The 21121-nt window shown below is 33.0% G+C and overlaps 4 protein-coding genes across 9 annotated transcripts; 2 read left to right on the plus strand and 2 right to left on the minus strand.

The window, feature by feature from the left end:
* Window positions 1–798: 798 nt before the first annotated feature.
* LOC106651212 (ileal sodium/bile acid cotransporter-like) lies at window positions 799–4018 on the plus strand. 4 transcript variants are annotated; one of them, XM_014369638.2, is made up of 7 exons: window positions 799–1254; window positions 1976–2290; window positions 2509–2715; window positions 2779–2953; window positions 3028–3290; window positions 3368–3554; window positions 3614–4017. In XM_014369638.2, the coding sequence occupies exons 2-7, from the start codon at window positions 1979–1981 to the stop codon at window positions 3757–3759; spliced, it is 1290 nt and encodes a 429-aa protein (XP_014225124.1). In that variant the 5' UTR covers window positions 799–1254; window positions 1976–1978; the 3' UTR covers window positions 3760–4017. The 4 variants fall into 4 exon arrangements, with proteins under 4 accessions (XP_014225124.1, XP_023318271.1, XP_023318272.1 ...); XM_023462503.1 differs by lacking the exon at window positions 799–1254 and adding an exon at window positions 1386–1847 and having other exon boundaries at window positions 3614–4018; XM_023462504.1 differs by lacking the exon at window positions 799–1254 and adding an exon at window positions 1386–1823 and having other exon boundaries at window positions 3614–4018.
* Window positions 4019–4704: 686 nt separating this feature from the next.
* Window positions 4705–9674, plus strand: LOC106651210 (transcription termination factor 2). 2 transcript variants are annotated; one of them, XM_014369634.2, is made up of 15 exons: window positions 4705–5037; window positions 5101–5189; window positions 5269–5338; window positions 5414–5508; window positions 5568–5640; window positions 5722–5822; window positions 5891–6157; window positions 6236–6375; window positions 6438–7077; window positions 7365–7523; window positions 7591–7808; window positions 7869–8355; window positions 8431–8936; window positions 9026–9225; window positions 9306–9674. In XM_014369634.2, the coding sequence occupies exons 1-15, from the start codon at window positions 4889–4891 to the stop codon at window positions 9445–9447; spliced, it is 3336 nt and encodes a 1111-aa protein (XP_014225120.1). In that variant the 5' UTR covers window positions 4705–4888; the 3' UTR covers window positions 9448–9674. The 2 variants fall into 2 exon arrangements, with proteins under 2 accessions (XP_014225120.1, XP_014225121.1); XM_014369635.2 differs by having other exon boundaries at window positions 5722–5804.
* On the minus strand, window positions 9618–14702 carry LOC106651211 (cationic amino acid transporter 3). 2 transcript variants are annotated; one of them, XM_014369637.2, is made up of 9 exons: window positions 14536–14702; window positions 12187–12436; window positions 11399–11683; window positions 10836–11319; window positions 10607–10746; window positions 10280–10531; window positions 10026–10192; window positions 9834–9942; window positions 9618–9752 (listed from the first exon to the last, which is right to left on the minus strand). In XM_014369637.2, exons 2-9 carry the CDS (start codon window positions 12416–12418, stop codon window positions 9628–9630), a joined length of 1794 nt encoding a protein of 597 aa, XP_014225123.1. In that variant the 5' UTR covers window positions 12419–12436; window positions 14536–14702; the 3' UTR covers window positions 9618–9627. The 2 variants fall into 2 exon arrangements, with proteins under 2 accessions (XP_014225123.1, XP_014225122.1); XM_014369636.2 differs by lacking the exon at window positions 14536–14702 and adding an exon at window positions 12775–13090.
* Window positions 14703–15318: 616 nt separating this feature from the next.
* Window positions 15319–17109, minus strand: LOC106651203 (phospholipase A2 inhibitor and Ly6/PLAUR domain-containing protein). Its single transcript, XM_014369623.2, has 4 exons — window positions 16976–17109; window positions 16746–16865; window positions 16372–16550; window positions 15319–16300 (listed from the first exon to the last, which is right to left on the minus strand). Exons 1-4 carry the CDS (start codon window positions 17022–17024, stop codon window positions 16226–16228), a joined length of 423 nt encoding a protein of 140 aa, XP_014225109.1. The 5' UTR covers window positions 17025–17109; the 3' UTR covers window positions 15319–16225.
* Window positions 17110–21121: the final 4012 nt, after the last annotated feature.

A 21121-nucleotide genomic window follows, 5' to 3' on the forward strand; every position in this document is an offset into this window, starting at 1 on the left:
GAACATTGGCGTCTATGAACTTTAAGCAAAAAGCGAAACATTTCGAAACTTTTATTAATTCTTTATTTATTGTTGTTAGTAATTAAAATTACATCAATGCAAATGGATTATTTTTTAATGAAATTAATCCCCAATTACAACAGTCTACAAGTAACCCATTGCTATGTTTATATACCGTTTGGATATAATCGTGGTGCTTAAACTTGGAATGTTCAAAGTTGAAAAGATTTTTTTTCATCACTTGAAACATATAAACCGTATTGGTCACTTGTACTCATATATCTTTGTACTCATATTCTTGCATTTTTTTTACCAAAAAATCATTGTCATTGGTGATACTCGCAGTATTTTGTCAAGTAGATTTTTCCAGCGAATTACACGAAGAAAAACAGTAGGCCCAACGATGGTAAGTTCAATGACTTGGGATTTTAATAAACTATTATCGACTGAAAAAATTAAGTGAGTGCACTCGTGCTCGAAAATGTTTGTTGCCGATCGTAATAAGACCACCGACTTGTACTTGAAAGTACCCGATCATTAAATAAATCAAGCCAAGCAGAGTATGGGGTGTATTGATTTCTAATCGTAGATATCTATACTCACAAATAGTAGAATAAGATTGAACGAATTTGCGATAAAAATGACAATTGTAATCCGTAGAGTGTAATAACTTCCGAAATTTTATAGTTAACAAGATGAAAAGAATATCGTCAAACTCAAATTATATACTTTAGCAAGTTTAGTAGCGCCTGCGCAAATATGGCACAAAAACAATCTGTCTGCAGGAGCGACAGTTCCGAGATGCAACGAGAGAACACAGTGCCAAACGAGCATGCCTACTCTCACGAATAGGAAAGTACGAGTCGGGTGAGAACGTACTGTTGTGTACACTATGTACCTGCAAAAGTCACGGCTACACGTTACTCCGTTGCAACTCGAGACTCGAGTAGAATGAATGCCGGATTCAATCGGTTCCGCAGATAGGCCTGTATAGCAACAGTGTGCAGCCAAGTCCGCGCTAATGCCCAGCCAGTAACCAGCTCGCGATTGCCTTTTATCAGCCTTGCGGCTCACGGCAGTGATTGCGCGCTAGTAGCCTCGCACAGAAGCGGCACAACCGATGTCATCAGCTAGACCTCTGATTCGTCAGCTTGGATATTTTGACAAACCGGTCTGGCTTATCATTTATACCTTTCCACTACCAGCTAGTAGCCTTCCACATGTTACATCACGAGCCGTAATTATCAATAAAAGGTGAGTTTATGTCTGCTATCAACATTACGGCCCCATTAGAATCTACCTATAATCTTACATAGATCGGATTAATCGATAAAACACGTGAAAGAAGCTATGCTCGTCGCTGCTATTGTCTGCGTTAAGTATAAAAATGATGCTCTCAGTTTGCTTTGAATCTTTTCAAACTGTGAGGCATCACGCAGAAGATTGTAAAAGTCAAGTGCATCGAGGCACGCGACTATCTCTGAAAGTGAAGCGCGACCCTATGCGTGCGTTTTACGTGCGAATCGCATGCATGCACTCTGACTATATACCCACGAGACACTGCCACAATCTATTATTACTTTTTAGTAAGCCGCAGACCTACTCCATGTGACACTCGGCGAGTAAGATATGCAATGGTGCAAAAGTATAATGCGTTCGCCGACGTGAGTGACGTAACTTCAACTGAAATTTTATTCAGTGAATTTTAAATTCAACATGGAAAAAAATAACTACCGATTCGATGAATTGGCGCTTAGGAATTGTTTTCTATTTACACAAGGCTTGTGCACTCACTTGTTGCTTCGATCCAAATATTTTCGCATGTGATTTGATTACTGATTGAGATTGTAATTAAGATCTTATTGTTTTTTTTGCTCTTTTTTATCTATAACTTTAAATCATCTTGTAGATCTTACACAATCAAAAAATATTTAAATAATCATTATTGAATTATAATTGTTATTCCTCATTGCAGGAGATGATTTTTATTTTCATAGGATTGCTGCTGCTCAATTCAGCAAGCGGAGTCACTATACAATTTAATGAGACGGATAAAATTATTCACATGGATGAAGTGTCTGTTATTCCATTTAGTATTAATGGACTGAATAACATGGATTTATCAAAAGCTAATTTGGTTTCAAATAGTTCATTGTGGAACATAGTACAAGTTAGTTCACCTGAATTTGATGCAAAACTATTACAGAACAAAGTTTATAATAGTTCAGTCAATGTTACTGGCATTTTCCTTGGAAAAGCTAAAGTATTAATTTCATTTCAATATGGAGAGGTAATTATACTTACTTTTCATATAAATTAAAATTACTTAATAAGATATTTACTTAATTTCAAATTGTGATAGATTATTATGTAAGCTTTAAAATCATAAAAATATTTAAACACTTCAAAGTAATGTTTTATCAATTTTACAATTACTTATCAGTTACAGTTAAGATTAGTATAAAAACATTAATAACTTGATTTAACTGCATTGAAAAATTATTTCAGACTAAGGTTGAATCAACTTTAAATGTGGTAGTTATTAGAAAAGCAAGAACCATAGATACTATCTTCACTGCTAGTGTGGCAATATTAGTATCTTTATTATATGTTAATTTTGGATGTGCTATGGATTGGGATGTATGTAAAAAAACAATCAGAAAGCCTATTGGTCCTTTGATAGGATGTGTTTGTCAATTTTTATTAATGCCAATGGTGAGACACATAAAAATATTCAAAAAGTTTAGATATAGTTATTATTCATGATACTTTTTTCAGATAAGTTATGTACTGGGATTATTATTATTTCCTAGCTATCCTGAAATGCAACTAGGATTATTTTTTACTGGCATTAGCCCTAGCGGTGGTGCATCCAATATTTGGACTATAATTCTTGGGGGAAATTTAAATTTATCTGTTACAATGACTACTTTATGTACCATTGCTGCCTTTGGTAAAAATTCAATTCAAAATTTTAATAACAAAATAATATGCAAAATGAATTAATTTACTACTTTACAATTTTAGGTTTAATGCCTATGTGGTTATTTACTTTGGGAAAAATTATTTTTGATAAAGCAAATCTGATCATGCCTTACGATAAAATAGCTACTTTTGCTATTGGTCTTATTATACCATTGGCTATAGGATACTTGATTCAGAAAAAATTGCCAAGGTTTTCTGGAATCATGGTCCGCATTATGAAACCTTTTTCAGTTTGTCTTATCATATTTATTGTTATTTTTGCTATAATCACTAATTTATATTTGTTCAGACTTTTCTCATGGCAGGTTTGTATAAATAGCAATTTATTGTTTATTAAAAAGTGTGCATGATACTAATATACATTGTAAAATTGGTTATCTAGATAATTTTGGCTGGATTAGGGCTACCATGGCTGGGTTTTATTTTTGGTTTATTGGTTGCATTTATATTCCGTCAACAAAATCAAGACATCCGAGCCATAGCTATAGAAACTGGTGTTCAAAATACTGGCGTTGCTATTTTTCTATTAAGATTTAGTTTAAAACAACCTGATGCTGACTTGACTACAGGTATTTTTTATCAACTTATTTTAAATTAAGTCATTGTAATAATTAAACATTTTTTACAGTTATCCCTGTGTCTTGTGCAATAATGACCCCATTACCTTTGATGGTTTTGTACTGTGTCAAACTTGTAATAGACAAAAGGAAAAAAAAATTGATGCGTTCCCAAGAAAAGGTTCAAGATCCTCTTCAAGATACTTCTACAGCTTAAACTTTATTTTTAACTTTTGATCAAAACTTCATGTAAAAATTTTCAGTCAATATTTTGACCATAGGATTAAAAATTTAGTACAAAGATATTGTACAAAGTTCAAAAATGTACATAGTATTTTAATGGTTGTGGGGTATTCTACTGTTATTGTGACTTGAAATTTGTTATGTTTAAAGTATTTATGTGATTTGAACAATAGCTAGATTTAATTTTACTGAAAATGATCTGATTTCAGTATTACTATCTGCTATAGTAATGAAACTATTGAATTTCAATATTGTTTTGAGTATTGTTATAAAAATAAAAATAATATTAATTTTTATTTGTGATTTTATAAAAAAAAAATTTGATGTACTTTTAATAATTAAATACATTTAAAATACTCTTTGTGTTCCTTAAATTTTTTAAATCAAATTAAATTTTCATTATGCCCAAATGGAAGGGGGGGGATATAAAAAATTCGAATTTATAAATTTACTATCTTTAACTTGAACTATTTTCGAACATTTTTTATACAATATCGAACTTTAATTTCCTCACTTAAAAAGTACGATTAAAAAATGCATAAGTTTCTCATCAGCACGATATTTTTCATTTGATTTTCACTAGCAATGATATTGATTTCGTTACGTGTTAAGTGAAAATAGACACTAGCCTTACAGTTATTTTTATGAAAAGGTTCAAATTTTGATAAATAATATCTATGAAATAAGAACAAAGAAATATCAGAAAAATTGAAAATATTTTATGTATTGCCATCTATTGTTATTTTAGTCAAAAAAAAGTTCACGAAATATTCGCGCCAATTCACATTTAAACGACCGTCACAGCGCAGTGCATTGCGCAGTTTAGTTCAAATTATTTTTCCGCCAATCACATTAAGTCTTGTATTATAAACCGTTAACTGAAGGCGAATCATTTTAAAATCAAATATTCGCAACCGTTGCAAAGTCCTTTATATTGTGGTCAGTTCTTTCTTCTTACACCGCGTGTAGGCTGTCGTTCCAAACACGATCAGTCCTGCAACGTGCTTAGACCGGTCCACGCTACAAACGTGATTTGTATCTTATGAAAAATATTTTAAATAAGCGGATTTTACCAAGTTTTTGCTAACGTAAACAACGCAATTATGAGTTATCGCAATTTTCATCGCCTCCAGCCATCAGACTCAATTGTTATAGATGATAGTGATGATGAAGAAATTGCTGCAGCCTCATTCAGAGGCCCCAATGCCACTACCAGACGTGATACAAGAATTATTGGTGATTCTGATTTATCGTAAGTGAGAAAATGTTTATCTCACAACATAAGTAAGATACATGAAAAGACCTATATTTACAGGGCGGCTTCAACAAGTGCAGATTCTCGTAATACTTCATATAGCTCGGCCACAGATAAAAAAGTCGATGAATCTCTTGATTCCGAGGATGGTAAGAATTTTTGATAATGAAAAATTAGATCATTCGTTAAAGACGTGTATTTTTTAAAATCTTATATTTCATTTATTAGAAGATTTACAATTTATGAATCAAAGTGGAAAAGTATCTATATTGGATGATACTAGTGAAGATGAAGAAAGGTATAATAATTTTAAGGCTTTTGACCTTTTTTCTTAACAATAAATAATTGAACCATTAATCATATGTTTTTGCAGTGATGAAGAGGTTGTTACAAAACAACCACAGCTTAATAAAAATAAAAGACAATCTATTTATGAAAATCCTATAAAACTCACTCCCAAAAGTGAAAGTATGTTGATTTTTAATGAAAAAATATTTATCATTGATATAATTCTTTAAAATTTTTAGGTACTCCAATAAATAGTCATTTGAAGAAAAGATCAAGGAGATTAATTATCAGTAGTGATTCTGATTCAGATGAGTATGTATAAAATAATAAAAATAATTTGTAAAGTACTCTTGGTAAACATATTTTTTGCTATTAATCAACTATTTAATTTAGGGCTTCACCATCAAATGCTGCAAATTTTTCGGTAAAAGAAAGTATGGAAAGTTATAGTGCAGATAATAACTCAAGTGAAGAAAGTAATTTTAAAGATCAAAGTATTTTCTTGTATAATTTAATATTTATTGACTATTCATTTACTCATATTATTATATTGATTAAACAGGTAATGAATCAATCAATTCAAGAAGAGTTGTTGATTTAACACAAACAAATTCAATTCCAAAAAACAGTAAAAATAGTCACTTACCTTATAAAAATACCAATGCTATTGACCTCACTACAAACGATGACTTTAATAACGAAAGTTTAATGAAAAACAAGAATAATGGAAAATTAATGACTGCTACTAATAATTATAAACCTAACAATAATAAACTACAAGTTCCAGAAAAAGACAATGTTATAATTTGCAGTTCTGGAAATTCATCAGGTAATAACACCAGTATTTTTTGTTATGCAAATGTTGAAGTAATATTTTAATTTTATGCTCTAAATAATACTTTTTTAGAAAATGAAATAGATAATGATGCCATAAACTGGGCTAGGAAGGAATTGGGTGTTGGAAACATAGATCCTATTGAAGCACAAAAAAAAGAGCATCTGTTAATTGCAATAGATAATACAGAGAAACAGTTAATAAAACTGAAGGTAAGTTGCATTTTTACATAAAATGAAACTTTCTTGTACTGACAAATCAATAATTTCCACAGAAATTTACAGAATCTGTTGCAGTAGAAAAGCTACCAGATAAAGGTGCTAAAGTATTTAAAACTATTCAAGAACACGAGTTAAAACTTAAAGCTTACCAAATAGATTTAGAGAAATTATCTAATAAAACGAAGTCAAGAATTTCAACACCAAAAATCAGGAAAAGTGAACAAATTTATAATGATAAAAAAAAAGTTAATCCAAAATCCAAATATGAAATGTCAGAAAGTTCAGATTTAAGTTACAATGAAGATGACACTTCAGTTAGTATTCATTCTCCTACTTTGAATGTAAATTCAGTAGTCAAAAGAGACAAATCATTTATTGACCCGAGGAAAGAACTTAAAGAAGATCGTTTTAATCCATTTCCAGAAATTGATTATAAAAATATTCCAAATGTCCCTCAAACTTCTTTTGTTACCAATGATCTTGGTAAGAAAGCTATGGAAACACTATCAAAACAACAGAGTTTAACTCATCAAAGGCTTGAACAGTTGCATGGATCATTAACAACTCGTCCTACAGAAGACCAAAGAGAAAAAGATCCTACTGGATTAAAGATTACATTAATGCCTCATCAACAGCATGCTTTGGCATGGATGAAATGGAGAGAAAAACAAAAACCAAAAGGAGGAATATTAGGTATAGAATTTTAGAATTAAATTATTCGTTTTAAATAATAAAAAACTTGTAAAAATTGAAGCTATAAAATTAATGACAGTAAAGGAGGTGCCAAAAGTCCAACTACTTGAAAAAGTTTGGTTCATGGTTGCGAGAAAAATCTCTTGTAATAGATTTGCTTTTTGGCACCACCTTTACTCACGTTAATTTATGTGACTGTTAATATAGAAGGCATAAATAAGTCAATAAAAAGAATTAAAAGAGATTATTAAAAAAAGTATAATATATAAATTTATTTTTCCTTACAGCTGATGACATGGGCTTAGGAAAAACTTTGACTATGATTTCCTTAATTTTGGCAACTGTTAATGATACCAAAGATAGTGATAATAGCAGCAGTGACACAGATCATAGTAGTGACAGTGATGGATGGATTTCAAAGAAGCAATCTAAAAATAAACATAAAAGTAAGAATTCATAATATTTGTCTTTTTATGAAAATATTATTAACTTATTAAAAAAATTGTTTTCCAGGATATTATGGTGGTACTCTAGTTGTTGCTCCAGCGTCGCTTTTGAAACAATGGGAAGGAGAAGTAAAAAATCGTGTCAAAAGGGGATTACTTTCGGTACTTGTATTTCATGGTAATACTAGATATGTTGATGATAGAAAATTATCAAAATTTAATATCGTTGTTACTACTTACCAAACTTTGGTGAGAGAAGCAGAAAAAAATACTGGATTTTACAAAGTAAGTAAAATGTTTATTTACAAATGTTTCATTAAGTAATTATTGAATATGTTCATTAAGATGGAATGGAACAGAATTATTTTGGATGAAGCTCATTACATAAGAAATCACAAAAGTAAAGCTTGTACATCAGTTTGTGGGTTGCTGGCCAGATACAGATGGGCTCTCACAGGAACTCCAATTCAAAACAAAGAAATGGATCTGTATGCAGTTTTGAAATTTTTAAAATGTTCTCCGTTTGATGACTTACAAGTTTGGAAACGTTGGGTTGATAATAAGAATGATGCTGGTAAACAAAGGCTGATTATGCTAATGAAATCTCTGATGCTTCGAAGAACTAAACAAGAACTTCAATCAAAAGGAGCGTTGGATTCACTTCCAGATAAAAATATCGAAATTGTTGAAATTACCATGGACAAAGATGAAACTCTTGCTTATCAAAAAATACTTTTATTCTCACAAAACCTCTTTGCTCAATTTTTAGCTCAACGAGCTGAAAAAAATCAATTACGAGAAATTTATGGTGGAGGATATAGTAAATATGATGGTAAGAATAAAAAAATTTGTATGATTTAATTTTGTACACACTTTTCTTAAAATTGATTTCTTAATTTTAAAATAGGTAAAAATACTCATTTCACAAAAGCACAAAAAGTTCTATTAGAACACCATCGTAGCATTGAGTCTCATGAAATTTTAGTCCTACTACTTCGTCTACGACAAATGTGCTGCCATCCAGCACTCATACACTCAATGTTAGATAAACAAGATGCTGAAATAAGCGGCTTAGAAGAAGACGATAATAGTTCTGAACTTTTGAAAAAGTTGCAAAACATGTCTATTAACGAAAATGAAGAAGTAGATGAACATGTTGTGGATTACAAAATTGATGATCAGGTGGTTAGTAATTTATTAACTAAAAAGAATCCCGTATTTAATGACGACCGTAAAAGTTCTAAAACTCGTTCTATTCTCCAAACGATCAAAGAAATAATAAATAAAGGAGATAAATTAATTGTTGTATCGCAATGGACCAGTTATTTAAATATTCTTGCTTTGAAGTTAGATGAAGTTGAAGATGCTTGCTATGCTAAGTTCACCGGAGAAGTAGCGGTTAAAAATAGACAAGTTAGTATTTTCATATTTACATATTTTCCCTGTAATTAATTATAAAAAACAAATGGGTCTTTCATTGTTACTTTTTCCTTGAATCACAGGCTGTCGTGGACAAATTGAATGATCATCATGATGATGTTAATATTCTCCTATTGTCTTTAACTGCTGGTGGTGTAGGCTTAAATCTGGTTGGAGCTAATCACTTACTACTTGTTGACATTCATTGGAACCCTCAATTAGAGGCACAAGCTCAAGACAGGATATATCGATTCGGTCAAAAAAAAAGTGTTTACATTTACAAGTAGGAAAAAATTAATTAAATTTAATAATTAATATTTCATATTATAAAATCAGAGTATCAACAAGTCATATTTTGTTTAGGTTTATCTGTAAAGATACTATTGAAGAGAGAGTAAAAAATCTTCAAGACAAAAAACTGGATATAGCAAACCACGTTTTAACAGGCACAAGATCAGTTTCATCCAAATTGACAATCGATGATCTAAAGATGCTGTTTTCATAGTTGGCCATTGATCACTTGCTGTATATCTACGATAAATGTTGTATAGTTCAAAAAAAATATATATTACAAAATTTTACTAAAGTAAACGTAAAAATACTAATATATTTTTCTAAGTGCAATGTGTTGCATTTTCCGAATCACTTTTGAAAAATGTTTTATAAAATGTTTTCTAATAAAGTATTATGTGAGCGAAGGAGCTTCTTCGATTCTCCAACCAATTTTATGAACATTGTTGTTATTTGTTAATTTTCCTGTAGTTCTGGCAGTACTATTCCATATACCGTAGAAAAAGTATATGAAAATCCCTAGAAAAATGAATATTATTTTGTTAGTAACATCGAGTAGAAGTTGATCGTATTTTATCATTAAACAAGATGAATTTTCACCAATGATAATCCAGACTGCAAATCTGATCCATGTTTGGATGTCCAGCATCAACATCAAATAAACGTTAATTAATATACTTAATCCAGGTAAAAAGGGTACCCAGGGAACCTTGAAAAATAAGTATGATGGTGAATTTGTTAGCTTAAAATTATGAAAAAAAATGAAAGAAAGAATTTCAAGTTGTAACTTACCGAAAAGCTGAGCGCCTTGTCACTAGTGGGTTGCAAATATATAAAGTATAAAATAAATATCAAAGTTGTGCTAAGTACTACTAATGGCGTTATGTATAGAGGATTTGCATCTGCAAGCTCGGCGGAACAAAAGGAAACGATTGAAGCCACGCCGAAGCAAATAACAACTGAAAAGAAAATGAAATTAGCTTAATAATCAAGTTGGACGAGTTAAATATTTGGCAACGAAATGGATTGGCTAATCGTGGACGTACAGTAAAAAGCTACAAGAGCGGTGACAAGTTTCGCAGTGAGTTTTGTCGAATAGGTGCGTCCTTTGTGATTAACAAGTTGCATGACTATCGACCAAGTAGTGTACGACTCGACATCGTTTCTTTTCTCAAAAGATTGACTCTCCTCGTATCGAAGTATGAGAACACAAGCCGCTACGATCGAATAAGCCAGCAAAGTGCCGATACTCAGCATACTGACGAGTTGTTCCAAGTTGAAAATCGCCGCCAGAATACCTGGTGAGATAGACAAAGGTTAGAGTTTTCGAATTGGAATGCGACGAATTGGAGTGCCGCGTGAAAAACGTTTACCTGTTAACAAGCCAGCGGACAGAGTCCCCATAAGTGGAGTATGAAAGCGAGAGCTCACTTTGCCCATCCATTTGAAAATGAGACCATCGCTGGCCATGGCATAAATTACACGAGGCAGTGGAAACATGGAGCCGAGTAAACTGAAAAATGAATGAATAAATAAATAACGGTAATTATTTGTCTCGATGATGGGCTGGTTTAAGTAAAAACAAGTAAAAATGACAAACACCTCGCACAGAGACCGCATATGGCCCCCGAGGACACAAGATACTTGGCCCATTGCCAACCAATCGTTTCAAACATGTATGGAAAAGGGGCGTCGGTGTCCTGCTCGTAATACGGCAAGACTGTCGTTAATATAGTGGAAACGCCAAAGTAAGCGAGAAAAACGACGGTGAGCGAGGCGACGATCGCAATGGGTATACTGCGTTGAGGATTTTTGGCTTCCTCGCCGGTAGTGGCCACGCAGTCGAAGCCAATGAAGCCATAGAAACACTTGGCCGCGCCACGAATGATGCCGGCTACGCCGAAGGGAGCGAATCCACCCGTCCCTTTGGGGCATTTGTCGCTCGTGCACGTGAACTTGAGCTTCCAATTGCCGAAATCGGCGCGAAAAGCTCCAGCGATCACGACGAACAGCACGACGCAAAGATTCGTGACGGTGAATATATTGTTGGCCGTCGACGACTCCTTGGCCCCGAAAGCTAGCGCGACTGAAAATATGCAAATCGCAAGTTGAATTCAATCAACGATCGGACCTCGACGATTCTAAATAATTATATTGCTACTTACTGGAAAAGGCCACGGTGACTCCGAAAGCGAAGAAATCTGGATACGACGAGAGATGCTTGATGTCGATGGGCGCAGCCGACTCGAAAGCATTTCTCATCGTGTTGTTGACGAGATTGTCGACGTAATTGCTGAATCCTCGCACGACACTCGCCGATCCGATTACGTACTCAAGTATGAGGGTCCAGCCAATGAGAAAAGCTATGAACTCGCCCATTGTCACGTAGCTGTAGACGTAGGCCGAACCGGCCTTGGGCACTCGAGCTCCGAATTCGGCATAGCAGAGACCTGTCGATCGTCAATACAATTCCATCATTTCCGGCCTGACTTTCCGCGACATTGTCATTGGATTTTCACGGGAGGTTGGCAAAATTATTTCATAACATGTTTACTCGATTGCAGATGAAACGTCATTTCATCCTTGTATTTCGATACTAGGACATTTTTTACAACTTCATTCACGGTGACCGAAGCTTATCTGACAAAAATATCTCAACGTCTGAGTAGAAAAGAACGTTTTAATTGTGACATCATCGTGATAAAAAAAGTTCGATAATAATGCGGGGCATGCTTGGTCAAAGAAAAAAGTATTCATTATATTAACTATTAAATAAGCCAAGTATATTAGTCAAAGTTCACGTGTAATCGCAATCGAGACTTTGTCGCGTCGTAAATTGCTATTGCGGAGCAATTTTAAGAGAATAAGTACTGATAAAAAATTTAAAGCCGAAGAATTTCGATGAACCACGCCGAAATTCATAAAAAGCTAATTACTTGATTCAAGCACTTACCTGCTATCATGGAAGCGATGGCGGCGATGGCGAAAGATATTATTACGGCTGGGCCGGCTTCATTTTTGGCAACCGATCCAGCAAGTACGTATACGCCTACACCGAGCGTCGAACCGATTCCCAAAAATGTCAAATCGAGGGTTGACAAGCATCGTGCCAGAGACGACGAATCGTTCGACGCGTCGATTGTCTTCTTACGGCTCACGGCTGTCAAGATGTCTGGAAAGTGCATACTGCGCTGATTGTGCAGCTGTAATATTCAACGACATATTTTATTAACCATACACGTGTTATAATTTTATATTTTTTCACGTTTCATCATTAATTAAAAATTTGATGAGCAATGATGTAAAAATGGAGAAAACCCGGCAGATATTGTCTTGGTACATCGGTAAATCTCTTTGATACACCCAAACGCTTTAAGCATGAAACTAGGCACCACAAGTAAAACTCATCTGCTGATACGCAAATAATTCAAAATATTTTTTTCAAAATACGTAATATAGCAATAGTCCTGGCTCTTCTCAAATTTTCAAACATTTTTTATGACACCGATCACTGAAACAAAATAATTACGGACAATCTTACCGAAGCAATTCTCTTCCAGGTCGTTTCCATTTTGTTTTTTTACTCTGGAAAAACTTGTTCAGGAAAATTGAACTGTATCACGCAGAAGTAAATAAAACAATATGCCACAAAACACAATCACAAAAGAAAATCTCCGAGAATTAGGGATGATGCAATAAAGGCAGCCTGTCTGTCACGTTGGAAAATATAGTCAATATAGCACACTAGGTATCTGTTTCAACTGCTACAAGGTTTGCGCGTTTTTTTCCTCCGTAGTAGCTTAGAAGCATCGAGTTCATCTCGCGCGTCGGCAGCACGCGACTGACTCACTTACTAAAACGAGCCACACTGGCAAGCAAGAGACCTATATCTATTCCCCGGCACAATTTCAGGTACCAGCTCTAATGGGAAATACTCGTCATTGTGTACAGATAAACAAAATATGTTCTGAGATGTCGCTGATTGGTCCCTAATTAGCCATACACACTTAAATTATCAACAAACATTCCTCCACGGTTAGTAGACACCCATAAAGTTAATCTCATGGGTTTTGCGTTCTTGATATGTCGTATAATAGTTAAGATTCTAATCTCGAAAGAATAAAAAAGGTACGATTTTTGATATCGTCATTGGAAACGATGTTTTCTTATAGAGGAACAAATTAATTGATTAATCAACGGGTTTGAACATTGAAACATAGTCAGTGCTAATAAAGTTGCATATAAACAAATTTCAACTCAAACACAAAAATTAGACATTTATTTCAATATACAAGTTTTAAAAATCGCATCCACTTCATGTTTCTAAGTTAAATTAAAAAAAAACCTTTTAGCTCTGTTTATTTACATGTATTCGTTAAAAAAATAGATAAAGTTACAGGTAATTAAAAAACATTTTAACTATGATAAAGTAATAAAATTAATTCATCAGTTCCAGACTATCTTGAGCTAGCTCATTAGATTATCAAGCCATTATCTTTTCAACCAAAGCTCTCGAAAATAAATTCCAACTCCATACATCTTATCTCTTATTATTCACTTATCCGCAGGTAAAATGCGCATGAGTTGAGAGAATGAACAACTTCAATAAACAGCGCCCTGTCAATGACATGAAACGATTATTTTCCGTATTATTATTTTTCGCTATTACATTATCTCTTCATTTTAGTTTACTTTTATAGTTTTACTTTTAAATCAACGGATTTTATAACTTGAATAAAAAATCGAAATTCAAACTCTTTTTTTCGAATAATAAATTTTCAACGTTATTGAATATCCTGAGTATCCTCTGTCTCTATCTCTATCGAGTATTGTATTTCGAAAGAGCCGTGTGTCTCATTTTATCGTCGTTAATCAATCTTACGATTATTTACATTTTTAACTTTAAAGTTTTATTTTACAAGCTGCTGAAGGTAATTCGAGTCATCAATGATAATCATAATCCTAATACCACAAGCTAAAATACTCATTTTTTTAATTAAAAACTTGAAAATCGAATAATTTTTATATAAAAATATTACCAATTTTTATTACCTTTTTATTTTTAAAGAATCGATTCAATTTAATGACTAGTAATTTCGGTGATTTCAAATAAAAAAATTCTTATTATTTAGACCTTTAAAGTAATTAATGAATGTTACTGTTCATTAGCAAAAAATTGTTACCACGAATTGTACTGTAAATATTTGTTCTATCCTCGGAAAAATTACAATTCCATAACATGCTTTCAATTATGATTAAGACATTTTATTTCGATCATAAATAAAAAATTAGGAAAACTTACCTTGTGATTGGTACAATTTCAACGAATATCTGTTTTCATCCAAAGCGAATTTATTTGTAAACAATTCCAAAAGTACATATCCAATGAAAAAAAAGACGCCCACATGAATAAGAATTTTAATAAAAGAAAAACACTTTATCTTAGAAGACTCGCGCTACAACGCGATCGCAATCATGACTACTGCAAACCTGCAGTAACATCAAGCATGATATACTTAATCTGATTTTCATCTATACTACATTCATAATGCTTCGAGTGCATTATATATCCACAGCGTCATTAGAGCTTGTTGCTGTTTTAGTTTCGCTCTAGATTTCACAAAGAAATTCTGTCATTTTTTTTAGTGTTGATTATGAATAAATTAGATATTTTTCTAACTAAACCAGCTGTCACCATTTTTGTTTTCCTGCAACTAGCTGAGTAACTCACTCTAAATAATGAGATACGTATACTTGAAATTACTGGATATGGTACCAAGACATTTTATTTCACTTGATATTTAATATCTTTTCAACTATAGTTAAAGCTTCGAATAATTAATTAATTGCCTGTAATTGTGATATAAAAATTTATAATTAAATCAATCTTAGTAGAATTTCATTAAAAATTATGTTAAAAATGGTAAAAATGATTTAAATTTAATGATTATGTTAAAAAAGAGCATGGTAAATTAGTAGCTAAATATATAATTATTAATAACTAATTGGTTTCTGAAGGTATACAGTAGAGGCCCTATGAAAAAAGGCATTAGCTTTTTAAATAATTTAAAGTATACTTTATAAATCTGTTTTATAAAAATGTATTATGATAATCATTTCTTTACAAATATGTATAGCAGTTTGTACAATTTAATGTATAACACATAAATATAAATTATCCTTAAAGTGGTAATGCTTAAGAGTGTGTACAGTGATATTCAATTTTCCCATGCAAAAAGTTCTGGAAATATTTTTATTTCTGCTTATATCAACAAACTTTCAGTGCATTCACAACCATAATAATTGGACGGAGATTGAGAGGAATGCACAAAAGCTTACTTTTCACTTGCTTTACTCACAATTTAAAATCAAAACACATACTTAATTTTTAGTAAACTTTGAAATATCTGGACGGAGCTGATATAATACAATATTTTTAATTGTAAAGTCAATACTTGCTATAAATTTAGTTATACCTATGAAATATAATGTGGTCAAAATTTATTTTGAGTTTGGTTATATTAATAATCTGAACATGATTATTGAATGTGTTTTAAATTTCTTCAACAATGCAATAATACTGGTTTTTGTAATCATACAAAAATTCATAATAAAACCTGGTAATTATTTTTGAACGAATGACAAAATTGAAATAAGTAATAATTAAAGTTCTGTAAAATGTAAAAATAACTAATCTGTTCAGATTATTTCTATGATTTCATAAAGTTCTTACACATTAAAACTTTACAGAATATATATTATCTGTAAAATAACTAATTTTGTTAATTAAAACAATGGTAGTTTCAGAAACATCAAAGGCAAAAGCAAAAATCCTACTATCTCGTATGCATCCTTCAGTTGTCTTGAAAAGAATTCTGAGAACATTTCAATTACGAGTATTAACTTGAGCAAGATTTAAACTCATTAGCCATAGTTCATTAAATAATTTCTAGCTTTCAAATAAAGTATGAGTAATAAACTCAATTCCTTGTTTATTGTAAACTGCAAAGAACAATAACTGGTAACAGCATAGTCATTAAAGTTGATGCTAATTTGTTACTTCCAGACTGTAAATAAAATGCGGAATTAAATAATATCCAAAATATTTGGGAATTCAAAATATTGTAAAAATTCTTACAATGATGTAGTAATTACATCGATCCCCTTGACAACATTCAGAGCATTTCCAATCTTCGTACCATATATGAGAGCAATCTGCCATATTATTGCGCCGAATTTTTTCACACTCTTTTTTGGTAGAACAGCGTTTAGAAATATAAAACTGCTTTTTTGCTCCTTGATTCCAGTATGGTGTACCTAAATTAAAAAAATGAATTGTTTAACATCTTCATAAATATAATACATGAAAACATTGCACTTTTTGAAACTATGCATGTCTGGATGCAATTTGTAATTTATCACAAAAAAAACTATTCTAAAACCAACATTTCAAGAAAGACTTAACCTTTAATAGTGAGATTAGATGGACGTAAAAATCAAATTTTAACTTACTTCCCCACCTAATTTCTGTTAAACAGGCATCTTCGCCTTGTTCACAAGTTTTGATAGTATTCAGACATTTTTCTTTATTTCCTTCTTGATTTTTGCACACATAACACTCCAGGGCGTTGGCTAAAACCGTAAGAACACAAAAATTAATCTAGAATTAAACTGTTGTAACAGTTGTAAAATTTTATTTAAATTATATTGTAATAGTGAGTCGATTCAAAAATGAACCGTACCGATCGTAAAAAACGATACACAGATGAGAAGGATAGTAATCAGCTGCATTTTGTTAATGTTTTGATAAGTATTAAAATACTTTGAAATGGTGTTGTGTATATATATATTAAACACAACTTCATAGGTGGATGGAGACTTTGACGTTCTAGTTGGTGTGGGGAAAGAAACGAGTGTGTTTGTATCACGTGTGTGACGTCAACAAAGCTCGATTATTACCTATATAATCTGGTCATTGTTGAATCGAACACTCATGAAAACCATGTTATTAATTTTTATTTCAATTAAATTATCAAAAAACAATAAGCATAAAAATAATTAAAATATATTATTTTTATTGTGGTCGTAAATTAAAAAACTATAATGTTCATAAGATTCGGCGCTTCTTAATTATCCTATATGTTTCGACTTTTCGGCAATTAAACTCTTTCATGTAAAAAATGATCGGGTATTAGATGATGATTTTTTAGGAGGTCAGATACTATTCATGAGCTTTGCTTTAACAATCAAAAAACTTGATGATATTTTTTAAGTAAAATATAACTAGTTTTTGATGTTTGCCATTTCATTAAAGAAACGTTTTATAAATCACGAGCATATAGGAAAGGATCAGGTGAGAAATCAGGTCAAAAATCATGCCAAAACATCAAGTGAGAAATCACCTGATATCTCACCTGATTTTTGATAATTATTATATGACGATTGCGAACGTCTTGAATTTGATCGAGCCGGCCGGGCAAGTAGAGTCATTAGTACGGTTTTTTTACATACCACATTCAATAATATCATAACTACGCGATTGATTATTGAATTAATGTTAACAATCATATAATTAATTATTAAATTATTTTATCCCTAACTTCATATTATGGTTATAGTTTAAGGGGAAAAAATTTAGTTTGCTTGAATAATTGTCGGAAGGTATTGGATTTCATTTCTATCATAGCTATAAGTAATTGATTATTGACGATTTGAAATTGAAAGTTTTATAAATGAGAGAAAGAATTTCAAAGTTAGAGTAAAATTATAAGGGTATTACGTTAGACTGTCATACTTGCCCCTATTTAATCTTTTAAAAAAAGTATTACCACGGTTTTGAATTATTTTATTGTCAATATTTTAGTGAGCTAGCAGATTGAAAAATAAAATTGTAAGATTGCATGAATACTCGAAGGAATTTATTTTCCTAATATTTATCATTCCGAAGTGTGAACATGGCTCGAAAAAGTTACATATTCGATTTAACATGAAAATATAATAAACTAAGAAGGTCAATGTTGTTAATTTTTTTCACTTTATTTATTTGAATGACTTGGATTACATAACATCTTGGGATATGTTTTAACCCTGATAGGTCTTTTTGTATTACATTGTTCTATAGTCACTACATTTTCTTTACTGTCCTTTTTGTTGATTTTGATGGTAGCCGCCAAGCAAATATGATATAGATCTTGATTCATTAACCCATCGATGATCATTTCACACATTTCAAGTGGCAGCCGATAGCGAATTAATTCCCAAAAAGGATAGATCGCCCAACGCCTGAAAAATCCTCTCCATATTATCTCGCACAGATGCACTACACATGCGTCTGGGACCTCGTACTTGACCCACATCGGCATGAACTGAAAGTAACCTGTGCACCTGATTTGTTCTTGAGCCTCCTCACGGGTCGTAGCTGAATCAGATCGCCGAGCGATGGACTCGGACTTATCAATTTGAACCTTTCCTCGTCTCTCTTGAACTGCTCGTCGTCGCGCCAACATTTTTCAAAATCCGCCGACTTCTCGAAAAATCCACGAGAGGCAAAATTTTTCATGATGAGCAGAGCTTCGCTTCGGTCCAATTCGTATCCTCTTTTCTCGAGACATTCTACGAGGGCTAAAAGATTGGATACGTGGAAAAATCTATCAGTGATCAAATTCAAGACGTTGTTAATCTTGCCAAAATAATCCTCGGTGGGAAAAACGAAGCTAGACATATCGGCCCCGCGATTCAATAAGACCTCAACCTCAATGTTCATCACGGCCCATTGGAGTGGTGTCCGACCCAACAATTGTCCTTGGCGTCGACCTGCAGCGTCTGATTCAACTCATCCTTGATCGAGAAATATGACTTAGCAAAGTCGTCCCTTGGATCAAAGAACTGGTATTTCTTGGAAAGTACGTGCAGTGGAGTCAATCCTTCCGCATTGGCTGAGTTCGGATCGGCGCCCATTCTCAGCAGCAATTCGATCGACTTGGGTCTGGTTCTTTTTGATTCTTTGCCAAGAGCCAAGTGCAATGGCCTATTACCAAACTTGTCTCGAACGTCGATCGACAATCGCTGATGCTTCGCTTCGCAGGTTTCCAAAAATATCCTCATAAAGTCATCACCGAAAATGCGAAAACTCTGTCAAAAATAGCGTGCACAGGCGTCTGTCCGTTCTTGTTAATCAAATTCGGATCAATCACAGCAGCATCAGAACCACATCCGTGCTCCTTTGCAGAGCCAGGTGAAGCGGCGAATCGCCCGTTTTCGTCCAGACACAGTTGGGATCCTGTCCGAGATCGAGAAATTTTTCAACGACGTCGGAAAAACCATAATTACACGCCACGTGGAAATGCGTTAATCCAGTTTCGTCTGTGTAATTCAGGTCGTATCTGTTGTAAATGTTGAAAAGCTCACGAACTGAACTTACCTCAACAACAATCCTGCGAATTCGCAATAACCGATGCAATGGTGTAGTGCGACGCCAAATTGGCTTGCCGTCTTTATCGAGCAGCGGCTTGTCTTTGGAGCCGCTCTTGACGATTAACCTGATAAATCGTAATTTCGTTCTCTCGTCTACTAAATCATTCCCGTCTATTAAGGTATTATACTCCATGACCTCTGCTAGAATATATTCCAATTCGTCGATTCGAAAAATGACCCACAAGTCAGAAAATTTGCCTTTCCAATTGCTCATTAAATGGTTCAGTTGACAGTAAACCCTATATCGATCTTTTCTTTGCTTCCAATTGACATTTTTTAGAGAGCGAACAAATTTTTTCACAACCTGTGGCTCATGGTTTTCGTCATCGGAATCAATGTCAATGATTTCGATTTCGTCGTTGAACGTAGACTTGGTTTTACACACTCACAGTTCAAATTCACCCACAAACACAAACGCTTACAATTCAAGATTTTTAATTTTTTTATTCACACTGCGCACGTGGCGGGTAGACGGCTAGGCGAGTATCAAAAAGTAGACAAGCGCTTCGGACATGAAGATCGATGTAGTGATTGGATGACACTCGAAGCTCTTGAAACTAGTTGGGTTAGATGATAATTACAGAAAGTGAATGTCTGTTCACCCATGCAAACGAAAAATAAGTCAAAGACGCACAGAGACGAGAAAATTAAATCAATTAAAAAACCTTATTTTTCAGATTCGTTTACTATATTGGTTGTAACGAGTGGTAGATACAGAATGGCGTCTAATAATCTAGAATATATCTATGCCTTATAAATTTATGTTGAAAGCGAATAAAAATACAATCATTTTATCCAAAATCAGGTGACGTCTCACTTGATGTTTTATTTGATATTGATATATTTATGTTGAATACGTTTATGTCAAGATTTTCTGGTTAAAATAAAATTTTTTTGAAAATCTGATGTACCATAGGAAAGCTGAAACAGTTTGATACCGAAGTCATATGGCTTATTTTTTCTTTAGATGAATTTATATGCTTTTCCGGCGAGTTAGAAATTGAGCAGTTTCGCTTGATAATGCCGCACGGGCGCAGTGGAGAATTGACATGAAATTACACATAGTTATGTTGAAATCACATAAAATACAATCATTCTATCAAAAATCAGGTGAGATATCAGGTGACTTCTCACTTGATGTTTTGGCATGATTTTTGACCTGATTTCTCACCTGTTTTTTCACCTGATCCTTTCCTATAGGGGTATATATTTGTAGTGGGCTCTGTGTGCTTGCGTGAAGCCACGCAGACAAAGGGCCGTTTTCTCGACACCGGCGTATAGTTCTTTTTCAAATTTAATTATAGTTTATGGTCAAGTGGATTGTATATGAGATCGGCGTGCTTTTGATTTCATTTTCAATGGATAGGTGCGGTGAAATATTCAAAAAAGTTACAAATTAAAACTATGCCATGCTC

This window comes from Trichogramma pretiosum, unplaced genomic scaffold (genome assembly GCF_000599845.2).
Source record: "Trichogramma pretiosum strain Unisexual culture from Peru unplaced genomic scaffold, Tpre_2.0 scaffold8, whole genome shotgun sequence".
NCBI classification, from domain to species: Eukaryota; Metazoa; Arthropoda; class Insecta; order Hymenoptera; family Trichogrammatidae; genus Trichogramma; species Trichogramma pretiosum.

Bases quoted from the DNA above. Each gene is read 5' to 3' on its own strand.
- LOC106651203 (XM_014369623.2), bottom strand. From the start codon at position 17,024: ATGCAGCTGATTACTATCCTTCTCATCTGTGTATCGTTTTTTACGATC. The intron at 16,551-16,745 runs GTAAGTTAAAAT...TTTTTAATTTAG, and splicing joins AACAGAAATTAGGTGGGGAA to GTACACCATACTGGAATCAA. The intron at 16,301-16,371 runs GTAAGAATTTTT...TTTTATTTACAG, and splicing joins GATGTAATTACTACATCATT to TCTGGAAGTAACAAATTAGC.
- LOC106651211 (XM_014369636.2), bottom strand. From the start codon at position 12,804: ATGGAAACGACCTGGAAGAGAATTGCTTCG. The intron at 10,193-10,279 runs GTACGTCCACGA...TTTTCTTTTCAG, and splicing joins CGCTCTTGTAGCTTTTTACT to TTGTTATTTGCTTCGGCGTG. The intron at 9,943-10,025 runs GTAAGTTACAAC...TTATTTTTCAAG, and splicing joins ACAAGGCGCTCAGCTTTTCG to GTTCCCTGGGTACCCTTTTT.
- LOC106651210 (XM_014369634.2), top strand. From the start codon at position 4,889: ATGAGTTATCGCAATTTTCATCGCCTCCAGCCATCAGACTCAATTGTT. The intron at 7,809-7,868 runs GTAAGTAAAATG...ATGTTCATTAAG, and splicing joins AAAATACTGGATTTTACAAA to ATGGAATGGAACAGAATTAT. The intron at 8,937-9,025 runs GTTAGTATTTTC...CTTGAATCACAG, and splicing joins TAGCGGTTAAAAATAGACAA to GCTGTCGTGGACAAATTGAA.
- LOC106651212 (XM_014369638.2), top strand. From the start codon at position 1,979: ATGATTTTTATTTTCATAGGATTGCTGCTGCTCAATTCAGCAAGCGGA. The intron at 2,291-2,508 runs GTAATTATACTT...AAATTATTTCAG, and splicing joins TTTCATTTCAATATGGAGAG to ACTAAGGTTGAATCAACTTT. The intron at 2,716-2,778 runs GTGAGACACATA...TACTTTTTTCAG, and splicing joins AATTTTTATTAATGCCAATG to ATAAGTTATGTACTGGGATT.